Source organism: Saccopteryx leptura, chromosome 10 (assembly GCF_036850995.1).
Source record: "Saccopteryx leptura isolate mSacLep1 chromosome 10, mSacLep1_pri_phased_curated, whole genome shotgun sequence".
NCBI lineage: Eukaryota > Metazoa > Chordata > Mammalia > Chiroptera > Emballonuridae > Saccopteryx > Saccopteryx leptura.
In genome coordinates, this window is record NC_089512.1 from 57,875,128 (window position 1) to 57,892,650 (window position 17,523).

General features: G+C 45.0%; 1 protein-coding gene across 10 annotated transcripts in view; it reads left to right on the forward strand.

The window, feature by feature from the left end:
• The first annotated feature begins 5,216 nt into the window (after positions 1 to 5,216).
• CACNA1D (calcium voltage-gated channel subunit alpha1 D) overlaps positions 5,217 to 17,523 on the forward strand; it is a 355,364-nt gene continuing 343,057 nt past the window's right edge. For 6 of the 10 annotated variants that reach the window (XM_066352109.1, XM_066352104.1, XM_066352105.1 and 3 more), the window contains exons 1-3: positions 5,218 to 5,641; positions 7,748 to 8,057; positions 11,794 to 11,899. In XM_066352109.1, coding sequence (XP_066208206.1) covers positions 5,575 to 5,641; positions 7,748 to 8,057; positions 11,794 to 11,899 — 483 coding nt within the window. In that variant the 5' untranslated portion in view covers positions 5,218 to 5,574. Of the gene's footprint in view, positions 5,642 to 7,747; positions 8,058 to 11,793; positions 11,900 to 17,523 lie in introns of all 10 variants that reach the window. The other 4 variants (XM_066352103.1, XM_066352111.1, XM_066352110.1 and 1 more) reach the window with 1 other exon arrangement.

Consider the following 17,523-nt stretch of genomic DNA (forward strand, 5'->3'; position numbering starts at 1 on the left):
GTGAACCAACATTTTACAAATGACCAATGCATGATGTTACCAAATTATACATGGGTGAAAAGATCCATTCAAAATGCAATATAAACTGTTAGGTTTTAATGTAACAGAGTATGAAAAGTTTCACTGATATGGTTTCAAATTCCACATTTCAACTAACCTTTAAAAGTTTAGTTTTGGTGTCATAGCAAAGAAGAATATCCACAATTATCTGAAAAAGCTATTAAAACAGTTCTCCCTTTGCCAAATGTGTGAGGCTGGATATCTTGCATATATTTCAACCCAAACATTCTGTCACTACAGATTGTATATTGAGGAAGATATAAGAATCTAGCTGCCTTCCTTTCAGCCAGACAGTAAAGAGGTTTGCGGAAATGTGAAAGAATGCCATTCTTTTCACAATTTTGTTTTGGTAAGTTTAGTTATTTTTCTTTAAAAAATTATGTTAACATGTAATGGGATTAATACTATTTAAAAAATATTAATTGATTTTAGAGAGAGAAAGGGAAAGAGAGACAGAAATATCCATCCTTTTCTGTATGTGCCCTGACCAGGATAAAACTGGCAAGCTTTGCATATGGGGATGATGCTTTAACCAACTGAGCTATTTAGCCAGGGCACTTAATACTATTTTAAAGTGAATTTAAAAATATTCCCAGTTTGAACTTTGAATACAGTAAATATAAACTGAGAACACTTACATAGCAAAATCATTTTGGAGTCTACCATAATTTTTTAAAGAGTGTAAAGGGGTCAGGGACCAAAAAACTTGAGAACTGCTGGCCTACAGGATAACACCCAGAATGGTGAGCCAGATGTTGGGGACTTTCCACCATCCTACTCCATCCTGCCTTTGTAGCCTCACTTATTACCAGTCTCTGAAGTAGCCCAGGTCCCAGTCTAACCACCTAGTTACTGATTGCCGCATGTGTTCTGGACTTTTGTGTCTGACTGTGCATGTTGTTCCTCTACCAGGAACACATGCCCCCCTCCTTTATCTACAATACTTGTCTGGTGGTGAGTGGGTTAGGGCTATCCTCTGAGCACAAGGGTCTGAGAATGAAGAGACTCATTCAGACCAAACTTTGCAGTGTGTTTATGGGTAATTTCTGCATATAGCCTTCAGGATCTGTTTGTTTTAATTAGAATTCCTGGAGTCCAAAGGACCCAATTTTCCCCGTTTATGTGTTTTTTGTTTGTTTTTTTAAAAAATCATGTAAGGGCCAATTGTTCTGCCATAAACTTTATGAGATTTTTGTAAATATTAACTAATGATTTCTAGTGACATCTGTGAGCTTTTCTAACCCTGTGCAGACTACTAAGAGCACTTAGTGCCTGCTGGACAGAGCACTTGGCAGTGGAGGGAAGAGGCCGCAGAAGTGATTTTTGCTTAAGAACCTGTGCTATGGTTGGGTAAGACAGGATTTATAGCCAAGAAACAATCAAACAAGGCATAAGGAGATAGGCAATCCAAGGAATAACTAGGTGCTGTAGGCCTTTGAGGAAGGGGAGGTAGGGGTGGTTTGGGCGGAGGAACATGTGTGTTTGCAGGGGCTGGAGAAATCAGAGATGGCTTCTGGGAGGGGGCAGGGACTTGTTCAATAGGGAAGGTTTAGTTAGAGATCAGCAAGGCAGGATTTCAGGTCAGCGAACAAACACAAGACAGGGCAGAGAGTCAGAAATGAGCACAGCATATTCATGGTCTAATGAGGAGACTGCTCGCCACAGTGAAGGTGCATTCAGTGAATGTCACAGTGAATGGTGTGAAACCATAAGGTTGGAAGCTAGAGGAGTTTAGATTGGACATGGAAGGAAGGAGGAACAAGCCTTTTTTGGGGGGGGTTAGGGAAGTGACATGGTGTGTTCTGAGCACAAGATGGGTTATTTGTGGGACGAGGAATGAAGATGGAGGGCATCTAGTTAATGATTCGGGGATGTAAAGTGGTGAGGGTCTAAACTAGGGTGACAGCAAGGTTTTCTGAAATGAAATACATGCAGGTAACCACATATAGAATGCCAGCTTGGTGCCTTTACATAGGTGTGTTTTATATATAAGGAATGGGGAGTGAAACTCCACAATAATGTGTTAGTGACATAATTGGGTCTTATCACATGTGACTGATTTAAAGCTGAAGTATTTTTTCTAGCCTTTCCTCATGTCTTATTGTGTCAGCCACTAAATAACTGTGTGTGGTTTTGGGCAAGTTACTTAACACCTTGCTGTCTTGGTTTTCTATCTGCAAAATGAAGGTATTAATATTATCTGTTTCATAGCCTTATTATGAGAATTATAAGTCAATACATGTAAAGTACCTACACTAGTGCCTGGCACATAGGAAGTCTTTAAAAATATTAGCTATTATTTTCTTATTCACATTATCAGAATATATTTAAATTACCTAATAAACCAAAGCATTCAGAGCTGTGCTGAATCAAGGCCTTCAAAAAAAAAAAAAGCTTCCATCTATTTATCCCTCCCTTTGCCGCTCCCCAGTTTTTAAGAGTTAGTAAAAATGTCATCTCTTCCATGAAGTGTCTCGAGATTCTCCACTTATAATGAATCTTTTTGATGGAGACATTGCCAAGACGAGACTCGGAAGCTAGGATGGAAATATGGTAAATATTCTAATTCTATCAACTCAATATCTAAGGTGTAAAACCCAGTGACATGTCACTTAGCTTAAACATGGGTGCGCACTGAGGAGGAGAGGAATCCAGTCTTCTCCAGGAGCCAGCAAGTCTTCTCCCACTGGTTTCCTGTGACCATCCCTGCTTTCCTCCCCTAGCCCAGGCTGCCTGTGCCTCATACCCCATATATGTCCTGTGTAATCAGTCACCTATTTTTAATAGACTTTATCTTTTAGAGCAGTTTTGGGTTCACAGAAAAATTGCCAGAAAGTACAAAGTTCCCATACACTTTCTTTCACATCAGTTTCCCTTATTAACACCTTGCATTAGTATGATACATTGTTACAATTGATGAACCAATATTGATGCATTATTATTAACTAATGTCCATAATTTACCTGAGGGTTCATTCTTTGTGGTGTACACTTCTGTGGGTTTTGACAAATGCATAATGTCCTACATCCACTGTTATGGTATCATACAGAATAGCTTCACTACCCTAAAACTGCCTTGCCCTCTGTCTATTCATCACTCTGTTTGCCCCTCCCCAGTTTTTAAGAGTTAGTAAAAATGTCATCTCTTCTGTGAAGTGTCTCGAGTCTCCACTTATAATGAATCTTTTTGATGCTTGCATAGCATTCTTCATATCTGTTACACAGCTGATGCTCTGCATAGTATTAAAGGCCAGTTTCTGTGTCCTTGTGGGAGAGGTCATGCCATAGATATGTCCCAACACCACCTAGCCTACACCCTGTTCTTAACAGGTCTGGAATGCTGAACTGAACTGAACTGTGAGCAAATATTAGGGTGGGATTTTGCAGACTAGGTCTCAAGAGGCAAAGCTTTATAAAGACCTAGAGTCCAAAAGTGACAGGTGTACTTGTGAATTCTATACATGTTTCGATACTCGGGTCGGTGGATGAGAAAGTCCTTTGAAAAGAAATGGGCTCAGAAGTAGCCTTGGGTGAGGCGGCCCATGTCAGCTTTATATTACTATTAGGCCACAAGGCTCTTCCCTCTCTCTCCTCTCCATGACAAAACAAACAAACAAACAAACAAACAAACAAAAACAGGACAAGGAGCCTGGTTGTTTCTATCCTTCAAGTCCAGACACCCCTCCCAGGAAGGCCTCTGGAAAGTCTTTTATTTGGCCCTCACTCTCTCTCCCCAGGTGGCCCCCAACAACTGAGGATGCACAGTATGCCTTCTTTGGTCAGGAAGGACCTTCCCTTAATTTTTTATTTTCTTATTTCACACTGAGTCTTTTGCTTTAAGGACGCTGTTCTCAAACGTTCTAAAACGCAGCAGGAACATGCAGATCGGAACAAAAGCAAATAAATCGAATCTTGAGAAATAACAAAGCAGACAGACACCCATCTCTAACAACCAGCACAACACGAAATGAAAAATATCAGTCAGCCACTAGATACAGGTTTTCCCCCTCTAGATAGGAGCGGCTGTTGGCACCACCCACCCCCACCCCGCGCATGAGACAGTGAAGGTACCATAAAACGAGCTACTCCCCTCAGCTCCCACAAGGTAGTCAGCACTTTCAGCAGCACTACCTATTCCTTTAAGCAACACAAGCTTTGACTTCTCTGTACCTGCCTCCAAACGCATGGGAGGGGGATGTAGAGAAAGAGAGGGAGAGGGAGAGAAGGAGGAGGGGAAAGAGATATGCTCCCAGAGCCTACAGCAGCTCCAGACCCAGCACAAGGCAGGGGTGGGAGGGTGTACGCTCTGAAAACTCGGTGAGATCTAAAGGTGCTGTTACCTGGGGCAGTGAGCGCTCTCTAGAAAGCCCGGCTCTCCCATCTCCCCCGCAACCAGAAAGAGCCGGAGGAAGCGGGGACGCCTACCCGGCTCCGGAGCCATAAGGGAGCCAGACAGCCCCTCGCCAGAGAGCCCCTGGACACCTGAGCGTCAACCGCCCACTTGCACCTGTGCTTCCCGAGGGCGGGGCCTCCTGCAGGTGTGGAAAGGGGAGGACTCCGCGGAAGTATAAGCGATTCCTCCTTTGCCTCGAAGAAATGCAGGGGGGAGGAGCGGTTAATCCGCACACAGCGTTAGCGGGAGCCGCAGGCCCCGCCCTCCCGTCTCTTTGGGGGGGCGGGGACGGAGCGAACACACTGCGGTGCGGAGTGGGTTAAGTTGACGGCCGGCGGCTGGAGCGCGCTTAACCCTTTGGCACCCGTGGGTCAGCCGAACCAGGCGGGGGCGGCAGCACCCTGAGTCCCACGCGGCGGCCACCCTGACCGCAGGGCCCTAGAGGGGAGAACCCGGGGCCCCGCAGCCGACCGCTGGGGCGCGGCGTGGTCCGTGGGAGGCTCGGGACGGGCGGGGGGGGAGGAGGCGGGAGGCGGCGGCGGGCGCGCAGCGTCGCCAGGGCGAACCGGCGTGCGGCGCGGCGCGGCGCGGTAGGCGCGGAGCGAGCGAGCGAGGGAGCGAGCGCCTCCGTCCCCGGATGTGAGCTCGGGCTGCCCGCGGTCCCGAGCCAGCGGCGGCGCGGGTGGTGGCGGCGGCGGGCACCGGGCACCGGGCACCGCGGCAGTCGGCGGGCATGGGGGGCGCTCGCAGCGGCCCGGGCGGCCGGGCCAGCACGATCGCGGCGTCCCTCCGCTAGAGGAGGCGAGCAAGCCAATTCTCCTTTGCAGCAAAAAAAATTACATGTATATATTATTAAGATAATATATACATCTGATCTTATTTTTTTAAAAAAGTTTATTTTGCTCCGTTTTTGAAAAAGAGGGAGCGTGGGTGGCGAGCAATTTTTATTAATTATTCTTATTTTTTGTTATCTGTCCCCGTCCCTCCCCACCCCCTGCTGAAGCGAGAATAAGGGCAGGGACCGCAGCTCCTACCTATCGGTAACCCCTTACCCGCTGCTCCCCCGCCCCTAAGCCCAGCACAGTGCCCTGCACACAGTAGGCGCTCAATAAATGTTCGTGGATGATGATGATGATGATGATGAAAAAAATGCAGCATCAACGGCAGCAGCAAGCGGACCACGCGAACGGTGAGCAGCTAGAGCCTGGGCACCCGCTGCCAGATCTAATCCTTGTCATGGTCCTCCTCTTCCCACCCCCTCTTCGTTCTCACCCCTCCCGTTTCTGATGCGCTGGGTGGGTTGAGGGGGTTGGAAAGGATGTTTCTAGCTTGGTGTCATCTACGGAAGGGGGATATGCGTGACAGCCACTCCGTTTTCTCCTTCAGGCCTTGAATGTCAGAGTTAATTCTGCATTTATGGGGTGGGGGGTGGGTAGAGTGCTGTGCAGCCGGAGGGGCTGCAAACCGAGGTGATTCGGGTTCTGTGTCCTCGGGCTCAACTTTCCTCCAACGCTCCTGAGCGATGGAAGGGGGGTGGCTGTTAGTTTTCAGCCCGAGTCCCCTTTCCAGCCTCTTCTCGTCTTCCCCTCTTTCCTCACCCCTGGTTGACTAGGAAGGTCTCTCTAGTGTCATCCTGAAAATTCTATGATTGCTGGGTTTCACCCTTCGCGCTGGTGGGTGAAGCACATCCCTCTTCTGAGAAGGGAGGCCAGGTCTCGGAATTGCTGGCCAGGGGTTGGGTGGAGCTCATATTCCCGCTCCCAGCGCGGCTGTGCACACGTAGGTAACCTAGCAATGCTCGGGGAGTCGCTGCTGTTCTGGGGCTCCCCTCTCCAGCTCCCGCCCAGGCACCACGTGCAGCTACTGCGCTGCTGGCCCAGCTGGTTCAAGGGAGGCTGGAGCAGCTCCTGGTCAGCTCTCATCCCTCCTCTTTGGAGGTCGAGGCGCCACTCCTCCTCCCACAACCTCTGAGGGCTTGCAGCCTTCCCAGGTGAGCGGCTCCCCAAAGAAAGGCTTGGCGCGACTCCTTGCAGGGCAGGGACTGTCTGCTGCCGGCCTCTGTGGCCACCTTCCCAGTGTGCTGGTCAGGCAGAACTGTACTTGCTTTGACTCTCCCTTGTTCTTGACTTAGCAAGAATTGGTTTTGCAAACGCCCATTCCTCTATGTCTGCCACCACTCTCGCTTTGACTTCTGTCTCAGTAAGAAGGTTGTGATCCAAGGCAGGCAGGTGCCGGGCAGGCAGACTGGTTTAGGTGGTGGCTTGACCAGAAGAAGCTTTGTACATCTCCTTGGGGTTCTGCTCTTGTGCACTGAGATGCCAGCCTACACTGAGATGATTCTTGTTTAGGCCTTGGGGCCCCTGGCATAATCCAGCCTGTCTATCCTAGGAGCAGAGGTGCAGGCTCTCTGCCTCATTAGTTTCTCTGGATGCTGGCTTGGCTGCTGTGGCTGCAATTTAAAATGCAAAAAAGCCCTAAAGATGTTTTCTGTTTTCAGAAGCCTGTGGAGGAAATGAGTCCCAACCATCATGAATTTTCATTTGCAGGAAGTGTCAGTGCATAATCTAGATATTTGTTATTGGGCTTTTGGTATTGCCCTGGTGCCAGTGGAGGACTTTTTCCTTCCATGCTGAAAAATGCCTTTGTGGCTGTGGAAAGATGTTGGAGTAACACTCTGAAAATGATTAAGACTATTGAATTATTGTCACTGCCTGTGTATGTGTGTGTGTGTGTGTGTGTGTGTGTGTGTGTGTGATGGTGTAGTTATTTTGGAGAAAAGCCATTGTACATATCTGTTAACTCATTAGAGATACATGGGTTTTAAAAAAAGAAAAAGATGTGTTCAATGAACAACTAAAGTGTCACAAGGAAAAACTGATGATTGATGCTTCTCATCTCTTTCCGTTCCTGTCTGTCCCTATCTATCCCTCTCTCTGACTCTCTCTGTCTCTGTAAAAGAAAAAAAAAAAAAGGAAAAAGATGTGGATTGAATATGGAAATGACCTCAGTTTGAAGAAATGCGCTAAAAGACTCCTTGTGAATTCATGGATGTAGAGAGGTACTAATTCCATTGGGTGTCATGCAGAAAAGTCCTATGTGACTGATAGTTAAAGTGCAGGGATTTTTCTTGCTGCTCTGGCCAACCAAACCCCTGCTTCTGAAAAATAGGACATGACATTCAAAATGGAAACGTGGACATGATTCCCCCTTGTTATTGATGGGAGACAATCTTTGCTTTCTTCTGACACTACATTCGTATTTATTTTTAAATATATATATTTTTCTTTCTTCCTAGAGGCAAACTATGCAAGAGGTACCGGGATCTCTCTTTCTGGTGAAGGACCAACTTGTCAGCCGAATAGCTCCAAGCAAACTGTCCTGTCTTGGCAAGCTGCAATCGATGCTGCTAGACAGGCCAAGGCTGCCCAAACTATGAGCACCTCCGCACCCCCACCTGTAGGATCTCTCTCCCAAAGAAAACGTCAGCAATACACCAAGAGCAAAAAACAGGGTAACTCGTCCAACAGCCGACCTGCTCGCGCCCTTTTCTGTTTATCACTCAATAACCCCATCCGAAGAGCCTGCATTAGTATAGTGGAATGGAAGTATCCTTTTTTGGGGGAAGTCTTTCTCATTCTCTTTCACCATCTGTTCTTTAAAACAATTTGTGTTCTGAAATGACACTTACAAAGTGGTGGCAGTCTGGAATGTGAGCAACAGAAACTGTGGGTAAAGGGTTTCATTGTGTATCTCTTCCTATCTCCTCAGGGGGCAGAGGGGTGGCTCTGTGGGTATACTTAACCCCCCCCCCCCCGCTGTGTGTGTGTGTGTGTGTGTGTGTGTGTGTGTGTAGTGTGGGGGAGTGGGAGTGGCATCCTGAAACTTGAAAGTTGTAGATAATTAAAATATGAAACTAACTTTTGGTCATTTGGCATTAGATAGTTAGTTTAAATCTACCATTGGTTTTTGGGCAGTGTATGCATTGAACCTATTGCAACTAAGGTATACTGATTTAAAAAAGGAAGACTGGATGAAACTCTACTGGAAATAAATTCACTTTTGACTTTTAGTGGAATAGTCATTTTGATGTTTGGACTTTGCTTCTGAAGCTCCAGTTAATGCTAAAGTTGCTTGTAGTTCTGATATTTGGCGATTCTAATTGTTCAGGTAGCTACAAATATGAACACTTGCTTCATGGGGAGGGAGAAATTTGCTCATCAATGCTATGACTTTCTGGAATTTCCTTTTTACAAGTTCCAAAAAGACTTTTGAAATGTGAGCACAAGAGAGCATGTGAAGGGATAGGCTTGTGCTGTCTTTTTTCTTGAGCCCTTATGGGTTAGAGAACAGCCCTCTCAGTGGAGGAGTTTGCAGTTGCTGCTTTTATAAAAAATTCTGTGTCCTTGGATTGGATTTACATTTCTGGGTGTCTCCTCTGGATTTTCAATACTGAACTCCAGATGCCCCAGGGTGGTTGGAAAGGGTGCTCTGCCCACTCATCTCCATCCCTGTCCCCAAATCTGGGGGCCAGGCTCCAGTTAACTGCCACCCTTCAGAAAAGGTTGGCTGAGGTGTTTCCCTATGCAAATGACTTTCTAATTAGTTGGTTAATTGGCCTGTGTAAAACAAAGAAAGCATTTCCTTTTCCCAGAAGTCTGTTTGGGGCTGGAAAGGGGTTTCAGAGCAGCAATTCCTAACCCTAGGAGGGAGTGTGAATCTAGGACTCCCCCACCACACCCAGATGGAGGGGCCACACTAAAGAAGGAGGATGCTGGTAACCAGCTAGAAAGTGGAGCAGGAACCCTCTTATAATTTGAGCACCTAGCCAGGCAGCTGTTTACATGCCCTCTGTTTTAGCTGGCTACTTTTTGTGCTCACGGACATGAGTTAAAATGAGGTAAGTGTCTAGAAAGGTTTTGGAGAGAGCAGCCAAATGCAAGGATAGGATTTGAGGGATTTTCATGTTCTCTTCCTCTTTAGAACAGATGTGTCTTCTCTAGAGGGAGTTATGATGTCTCTCACATAGCTGAGGTTGTAGGGATGTGTTTTCTGTTTAAATTCTTTTTCTAGTCTGAGAAAGAACACTAGTGTCAGCCCAGGAGAGAGTTAGGTAAAGAGTGTGTGCCTCAGTGGCATCGCTAGGGTCAGAGGCATTGGTTGCACTTAGCCAGAGAGATCTCCTCCTCCTTTGGCTGGCTTGACGTGACTCGTAGTAAGCAGAGACCTCTCGGTGGAGCCATTCATCTCATATGGAGTGAGGTGGGAGGCCTGGTGCTGTTTCCCTCTGCGCACAGTAATTTGTATATAGCAATTTATGTGCACGGAGTAACTTCCTGGATCACGCTGCAGACTCCCTTTCCTGCATTGCCAGACGCATGTGTACAGGAATTAGGGGATGTGGCTGCCAGTGCCTACAAATGGGACAGTTGGTAGAATAGATCCTTAAACAGTATATGATCTGTTTGTTTTTCAAACGACAGTTTCCTTCTAGCTCAGGGAGTAGGTTACAGAAATCCTCCTAAAGCCAGCTGTGCCAGGCCCAGTCGGCTCAGGGAGAGTGAGAGCCTGCTTTGCCTTTGCACACAGGAAAGGCAGAGTATCTTGCATCTTGGGGGGGGGGGGAGTGAGGAGTGTTTGCCTCATCAGAAGGAATTTTTAGGATCCAACTCATTTGTTCCTCTACTGCTCTGTTCTGCTTGGTTTATAAAAATCTTGTGGCATGAGATAGTACCCACCAATACCTGGGGACTAAAACTGGACAAGTATAAAGAAAAGAACCCCACTTATGTCTGGCCTTTCTGAACAGCATTGGTATTTCTCAGATTTGCTAGTTTTTATCATTTAGGAACTGGGAAATTGAAGAGAGTAGCGGTGTGGTGGAGGGGAGAGACTGTTATCTACGTAGAATGGCATGGGGGCATTTGACTTTCTAAACTTCAATAGGAATTGCTAAAAAGAAAAGGAAAAAGGAGACTCTGAAGTCTTAAGGTGGACTGTTTTAAAGTTGGGTTCCTAGATGAGTTAAGAGAATAGATATGAATGGAGGTATCCTCGCTGAGGTATGACTGGCTTTAAAAGTAAGCCCATCAACCTCCAAGGTTGATGTCCTCACTTCAGTGAGTGCTGAAGCTCTTCAAGGGGCTGAGGTGTCATGAAACTGAGGTATCCTCAGCGAGGCAAGGGGTTTCTGTTTCCTTCAGCATTTTTGGATTTCCCAGAAGGATATCAGAAGGAATGGAAAAGAATCTGTTCATATCCTCAAAGCTTTAGTTCTCCGAGGTGTTCAGTTAAACCAGTGGCTTTGCCTTTGATGGTTTACACATGGAAGAAACTCTGCTGGGGAATCAAGCCTCAGAGTTGCAGATTCGGTTGGTGCTCATAAAACTTCGCAATGGGAAAGGCTGAAAACCAAAAGAAGAAAAACAGTCGTTTTGGCAGATGTCAAATGTTGTACTGCCGGTTTTGACAATGCCTCTTAATAACACTAGAATGTTTAAGCAAGGATCTGTTGAAAGCTGATCTCAGTGACTCTTTCAGACAGACCCCCGAGATTTAGAATTGTTAAATTGTACTTTGGAAGTGTCTGGTGCTGGTTTCTTGTGGCTTTCAATTCAATGTGTTATAAAGTGAATGCAGTAACAACACGTTATAAACAGAGCTCCAGTTCAGCTCTAATCTGAAGCCATGGTAATCATTGATTAGTAAAGAAATCAGAGGAGGGAGCTGGAGTCTAGCTTGCTTATTATAGCATCTGAGGAGTTGGAACAAGCCATGAGATAGTCACAGGTAGAATGGAGAAGGTCCAAGTGACTTGGCCTGCCCCAGTCCAGACAGGAGATTCAGACCAACCCAGCCAATAGTAGCCCCCGAGGAAATGGCTCTAAAGCTTGGAGGCAAGGATTTGTGGAAGACATTTATCTCATGATGACTTCTCTCTGGGTCAGGAAAGAAAGAAACAGCCAGGAATTTTAACTTGCAGAGGCCCATGTTAGTTTTAAAGCTCCCAAGAAGCATACCCCTGGTTTACACAGTGCCCTAATTGGATATACTTTTAGGTTTTCTTATAAAATGCACAGCAGAAGAATGAGTAACATGAACCTCGTAGAAGAAGAAAAGGACTCGGAGAGGTCATTTGATAGGAACATCTACTGGGAGATGACCACTGAGATCCCTTCTGCTAGAGACCTAGTTGTCACAGCAGTCAGTTGAGAAAGGATTTGTATATATAATTTTCATTTTAAAAGTGATTCAAAAGTAGTGTGACTGGGAGTGTGATGAAAGAGATGGTTTGTATTTGTATAACATACACACGAATTTGTATACCTTAACAAAATTTTTCAGACCATTTGACATATTTATATTATTGGCTATTTTTGCCAATTGTGTGGCCTTAGCTATTTACATCCCATTCCCTGAAGATGATTCTAATTCAACAAATCATAATTTGGTAAGTATCCTTAGTGTTCCTACTTGTCCTGATGTATGATTATCATTTGCCCGTCTACTTAACCTGGCAGCTGGCTTTCCGGGTGGTTGCAGTTTAGAGCCATGCATGTGATGTTTCCTGAAGCTTTGTAACTATGGTGTCTTTTTTTTTTTTAACATGTATTCTCAAATTTATACTGAATGAAAGTGTTTAAAGTCATGAACCTTGTATAAATAATGTAGAACATTCTATGGAAGATGTTTGTAGCAGATTTTAAAATAACTTTTCTCTCCATACAGGCTTTTATTGTCTACCATTCTTTCCCTGATATTATTAGTTCTTTTTTTTTTTTTTTAATCCAGTGTTATTTAGGAGAGGTGGGTACTTTGGTCCATTTTTTATGGTAAGTAGAGAATTATCATAGATTTTGTGTATGAACTATTAATTTTCAAAGGATGTATTATTGTTGTAGAATACAACAAAGCTAATAAAGTACATGGAGCATAATTTGAAGAAGCAAACAGTGTATATTGAAGGCCTTACACCTAGTTCAATGATATGCTGCAAGATAAAATGATTCTATGGTTAAATAAATTGAGATACTTCCACATATTGTATTGCCCTCTTGAAAATTTATAGTGCACATTAACTCAAGTAAAAGCTCTGGGAAGGTCTGTAGTTAAAAAAAACCAGTTTCATTTTGTTTAACTCAGCTAGTCCTTAAAAGTAATTGGTCATGGATTCTTTAAACATTTTTTTGGCAGAACACATCACAGAACCAGCGCTTCATGGAACTTTCTTTGGGAAAGGTTGATAGAGGTTTTTTTTGGAAAGCACTGATGAGCACTAGAGTGGGAGTAGGAGCTTGTCGACTGGCTGCATTTTGGGGCATCTCCCATACCCTTTCTGCATTGGCATTCACCCACCTGTCAATTAAGGGGATTGGATGAGAAGATCAGTAGGATTGTTTTTACCTCTGACATTCTGTAATCTTTCCTTGATGATTCAGAAGCCATTTCAGGATTTTTCTGGAGCTGCAGCATCCTTGCCAGATCAATCTTTTGTAATGGCAGGTGGGGCAGAAAGGCAGATGGAGGAGGGGGCCTTGCTGGACAGCGGGAAACGCTCCGGACAGCAGGAAACTCTGTTGTTTTGCTGTCTTTCTCCTTTAGCTAGCGCCCTTTGTTTTGGTTTCTCGTGGTGAAGCTGTACTTGAGTAGGGCTGGGTGTTCTTTTTTTAAAAATTTTTTTACAGAGACAGAGAGTGAGTCAGAGAGAGGGATAGACAGGGACAGACAGACAGGAACAGAGAGAGATGAGAAGCATCAATCAGTAGTTTTTCATTGTGCGTTGTGACATCTTTTGTTCATTGATTGCTTTCTCATATGTGCCTTGACCACGGACCTTCAGCAGACCAAGTAACCCCTTGCTCGAGCCAGCAACCTTGGGTACAAGCTGGTGAGCTTTTGCTCAAACCAGATGAGCCCGCGCTCAAGCTGGCGAGCTCGGGGTCTCGAACCTGGGCCCTCTGCACCCCAGTCCAATGCTCTATCCACTGCGCCACCACCTGGTCAGGCGGGCTGGTTGTTCTTAACTGAGTGTTGTAAAGGCAGAAGTAGTGTGGGGAGTGCTCTGCAGGGTTCTGAAGATGTTGAAATTATGCTCTTGTGATGTTACCCCTCATGGTTCATGTACAGGATTTCATGTCACATTTAAAATATGCAGCATATTTCAGATGTAGCATGATGTGTATTCATATTTGGGGTTTTCTGGTATGATTTCTAGGTAGTTAAAAATATGTAGATATTGCTACTGAAAATTCAGTTAAATGGAAATTGGATACACAAACATTTACAGTTAGTACGTATGTATACCATGCTAAAGATGATTTGCGTAACTATGGATATTTTAAATAGCTTCTGCTTTTATTGTAGATAGTGAGATTAGATGATCATTTTAAAGGAAAAGCAGAAGTTGTGAGAAGCCCTGTCAATGGGGATAGGTCATCACTGTCTAGGCCACAGATGGTGTCAGCCTTGTTACCAAATTTAACAACGTGGACGGTGACCCAGTTTGTTGTTTTTTTTGTAGCTCAAGAGAACATGATTAAACAAACTTTGAAAATAAACACCTTTCAGAAAGGCAGAGTAATTTAAGTCAGTGGAATAATTAATGTAGCTGCATGTATAGCACCAATTAACATTCTGATTTTTCCCAGGGAAATTTGGGGCACTTATATGTGCTGTCAGACCATGTGGATTTATCAGCTAATAAGGAAGGGAATAAAATAGAAGAGACAGATAATTCTTTCTTCTTCTCCCTGGCAGCCACTCCCCAGTTTATCGTTTCTTGTCAATTCTTAAACACTGGTCTTTGGTGGGGGTAGGGGAGCAGTGTTTTTCATTAACAGGCCTTTCTAAAAACCAACATGTATGCCTTTGACCTCTTAGGATTCTGAAACTCAGCATTCGAGTTTGTCTTGTGTTCACTTGGGTGGTCACATGGTCAGATGAGTTTATTCTCTGCCGGACTCTTTAAATATTTCCTTTTCCATTGTGGGAAGGGAAGAGCTCTGTGGATTTTCCCCCTGACTCTTAGCGAGGTCCCGTGCCATGTCAGTCCTCCAGCCAGGGAGGCAGGTTTTTTTTGTTGTTGTTTTGTTTTTAATACATTTGACCCAATTTGTACCAAAGTGATTGCTCTATTTTTGGGATCAGTTTAGAGGCAGCTGAACGAAGCTTATTTTTCATGTGTAGTAAATACTGTTCAGTTAATGTAAATGGCAAAATAAAGGGCAGAGACCAGTATGGGTTGCTAAGCTGTACGCATCCAGGAGCTGGAGGTTTTCTTTACTTTATAGCCCTGTGGGAAATGTGTGAGTTGAGCATTTAGCGTAAGATCCAGGGCCAGTGTTGTTGAAGGTGTTTCTGCCTGTTACAGGTTGTTTGTAATGAAGTGGTTACTTCTGTTGGATGAGAAACGTGGCCGTCCCCATTGGTACAATGTGTGTTTGGTCCGGGTTGTACATGACTCAGCCAGCTTTGGGGATTTAGAAACTACCTTGGGGCAGCATGTTTTCCCAAGATTAGATTTTTAAAAAAAATATATAAACAATCTCAAGTTTCTATGCAGCTTACATTTGTGGACTTGCGGGGAACTAGTGAGGCTGAAGCCATGGAAACGCCGCAACTCAGTTCCCACAGTAACATCCCTCTTCGTTCAGTCAGTAGCAGTACACTGTATCTCCTCAGTTCTTATTGAAAACGTTTATCATTTACTTAATTTTCTTCTCAGCACAGGGTGTGGGGGAGCTCTTTATGGAGTGTTAGAGTGGGGAAGATTATAATATTGTACTTGTGAAAAACGCTTTATTTTGCTTCCCAAACTTGAGTCTTTCATAAGCAAACTGACGTGGTTGAGTAGTTCTTAGTCTTTTTCTGGTGTGCCCTCCCACCCCCTTCTCTCTGCAGCGCTGAACTGCCTCACATTATAACTGTCCAAAACAGCGATGTCCATGTGCTGCTTCACACCTTCCCCGAGGTCTGCTCATGACTGCACCCACAGAGGGCAAGGTCCATGGCTCTTTGTCAGGCAGAGTACCTGGCTCCTACCAGGTGCTCAGTAAAGTCTGGGTAGACTCAGTGAGAGGCTTCCCTATGTCTTTGGCCCCTTTCTCTCCCTTTTCTCATCTTGTTGAAGCCAGTTTATTTTATTTTAGCCTGTTGACATTTTGCCTGTACAGCATCCTCATGTCTTCCCCTTCCTCTCCATACACACTGAGGCTGGATGACTTTTGCTTGGTCACTGAGCTTGAGGCTTCAGTGGCTTCCCACTGCCCACTGGGGAAAGGCCAGACTTCGTGGCCAAGTTCTCCTTGGTCTCTCCAACCTTTTTTAGTTTATACTACATCCCTCTCCTTTGCAGCCACCCATCTGTCCACCGTAAGTACCTAAGCACTCTCCCCGACGCTTGTCCACATCCTGGCTTTTCTTCCACTGCTTTCTCCAGCTGAAATACCTCTTCAGCCATGCTCATCTTTCTTCAGGTGTCCCTGTTCCTATACCTCAGGAATAATCCCAAATTGTGTCTCTCCATGAAGTCTCTTCTGACCTTGGTTTGAAGTAACACTCTTATCTGAATATCTCTAGTGGCACTTTACACATAAAATACCCTATTTATAGGCATGTTTTATCTTTATCTTCAGAATACAACTCGTAGTGAATCATTCCCTCCCAGCAGTGCCTGGCTTGGCTGTGTGTGACGGCTGTTCGTGTGTGTTGGTGGTGACCGCCAAGTGACCGGACCTCAGGAGCAGCACCTCCCCTCTTAGAGCCGTGTTTAGAGTTTTCTAGGGTGGCAGGTCCCTCTGTAGACTTCTTGGAGGCCCTTGCCTGAGAGTGGGTAGGAAGCTATAAGCATTTATTCCTAAAAAACTTAGGGCCTTATGACCCTTCTCGTGCAACTCTGGCTGGAGGAGCCGTTTGACTATCTGGTATCAGAGCTGAGAAGTCTGGCACAGTCTGTGCTCTGGTGCTGGAGCTCAGAGCAGTGACAGAGCTCAGGTGGGATCACCTTGGGGAAGCAGTGTTGGCTGTGGTCAGTTGTCAGCGGGACCAGATACCTTACGATGGCCAGGAATACTTTGGATAATCTACTTTGATTGTATTTTCTGCTCCATGGCTGAAATCCCAATGTGCAGTATCTCCTGGGCTTAAAAATTGAGTTCTTTGGGTCTGCATAGTCATATAGTTCAGTATGTCACAGTTTAGGTGTCATATGTAACTCCAGAAACATAATTTCATCACCTGGTTCATTGTGCTTGGCTTATAAGGTGGGTGTCAGTTTGGTGCCTCACCTCCGTCTTTGCTCTGCTGTTTTTGTTTGGATTGCGTGCTCTTGTTTCTGCATGGAGGTTCTGTCTGCTGTTCCAGGACAGCTCACGTGCTGCCTCTGCAGTTCAGCCTTCTCTGATCCCTGTCCTCTCCCGCCTCCCACCCCACCCGCCTAAGCATAAGTACTCGCTTTCCCTCGTACTCCCATAAGCACAATAAACTCTCCTCTTATAGATGTTAACTCATTTCCGCCTGATTTTATAACTGCTCTGGAAAGTGGGCTGCTGTGCGGTGTTTCTGCTCACGGGCTCTGGGGTCTGACAGCCTAGCCCTTTGGCTGAATAGCTGAATGACTTTGGATGAAAGTAGCATATGAGCTCCTAGGCTGAGGCAGGAGACTGATTCATCTCTATAGCACTGTAAATTTAACCCTGTGCCTGGTGCACAAGGCACACCAGGAAATGCATGTGGAATGAGTGAATATATAAATGAATGACCATACAAGGGCTTCATGGTATATCCTTATAGATCAGTAGTTAATTTTCAACAATTGGCTAATGATTAATGTTTGCCAAAGAGAATGACTTTTGTTATCCAATATTAACGAGAATCCCAGGAAACACCTGTCAGAGTTTGCCTTTAATTTCAAGATTTATCTTTCTTGACTAATCTAACTCTTTATACTTGAGGAGAGAAGAAAGACAGTACTTGAAGCTTTTGGAATCCCTAAATCATAAGCTGGTGTCTGTGTCCAGCCTTGTATGTGAACCACTTCTGAGTGACTGTGCTGGGTGGGTGTGAGTGTCACATTTC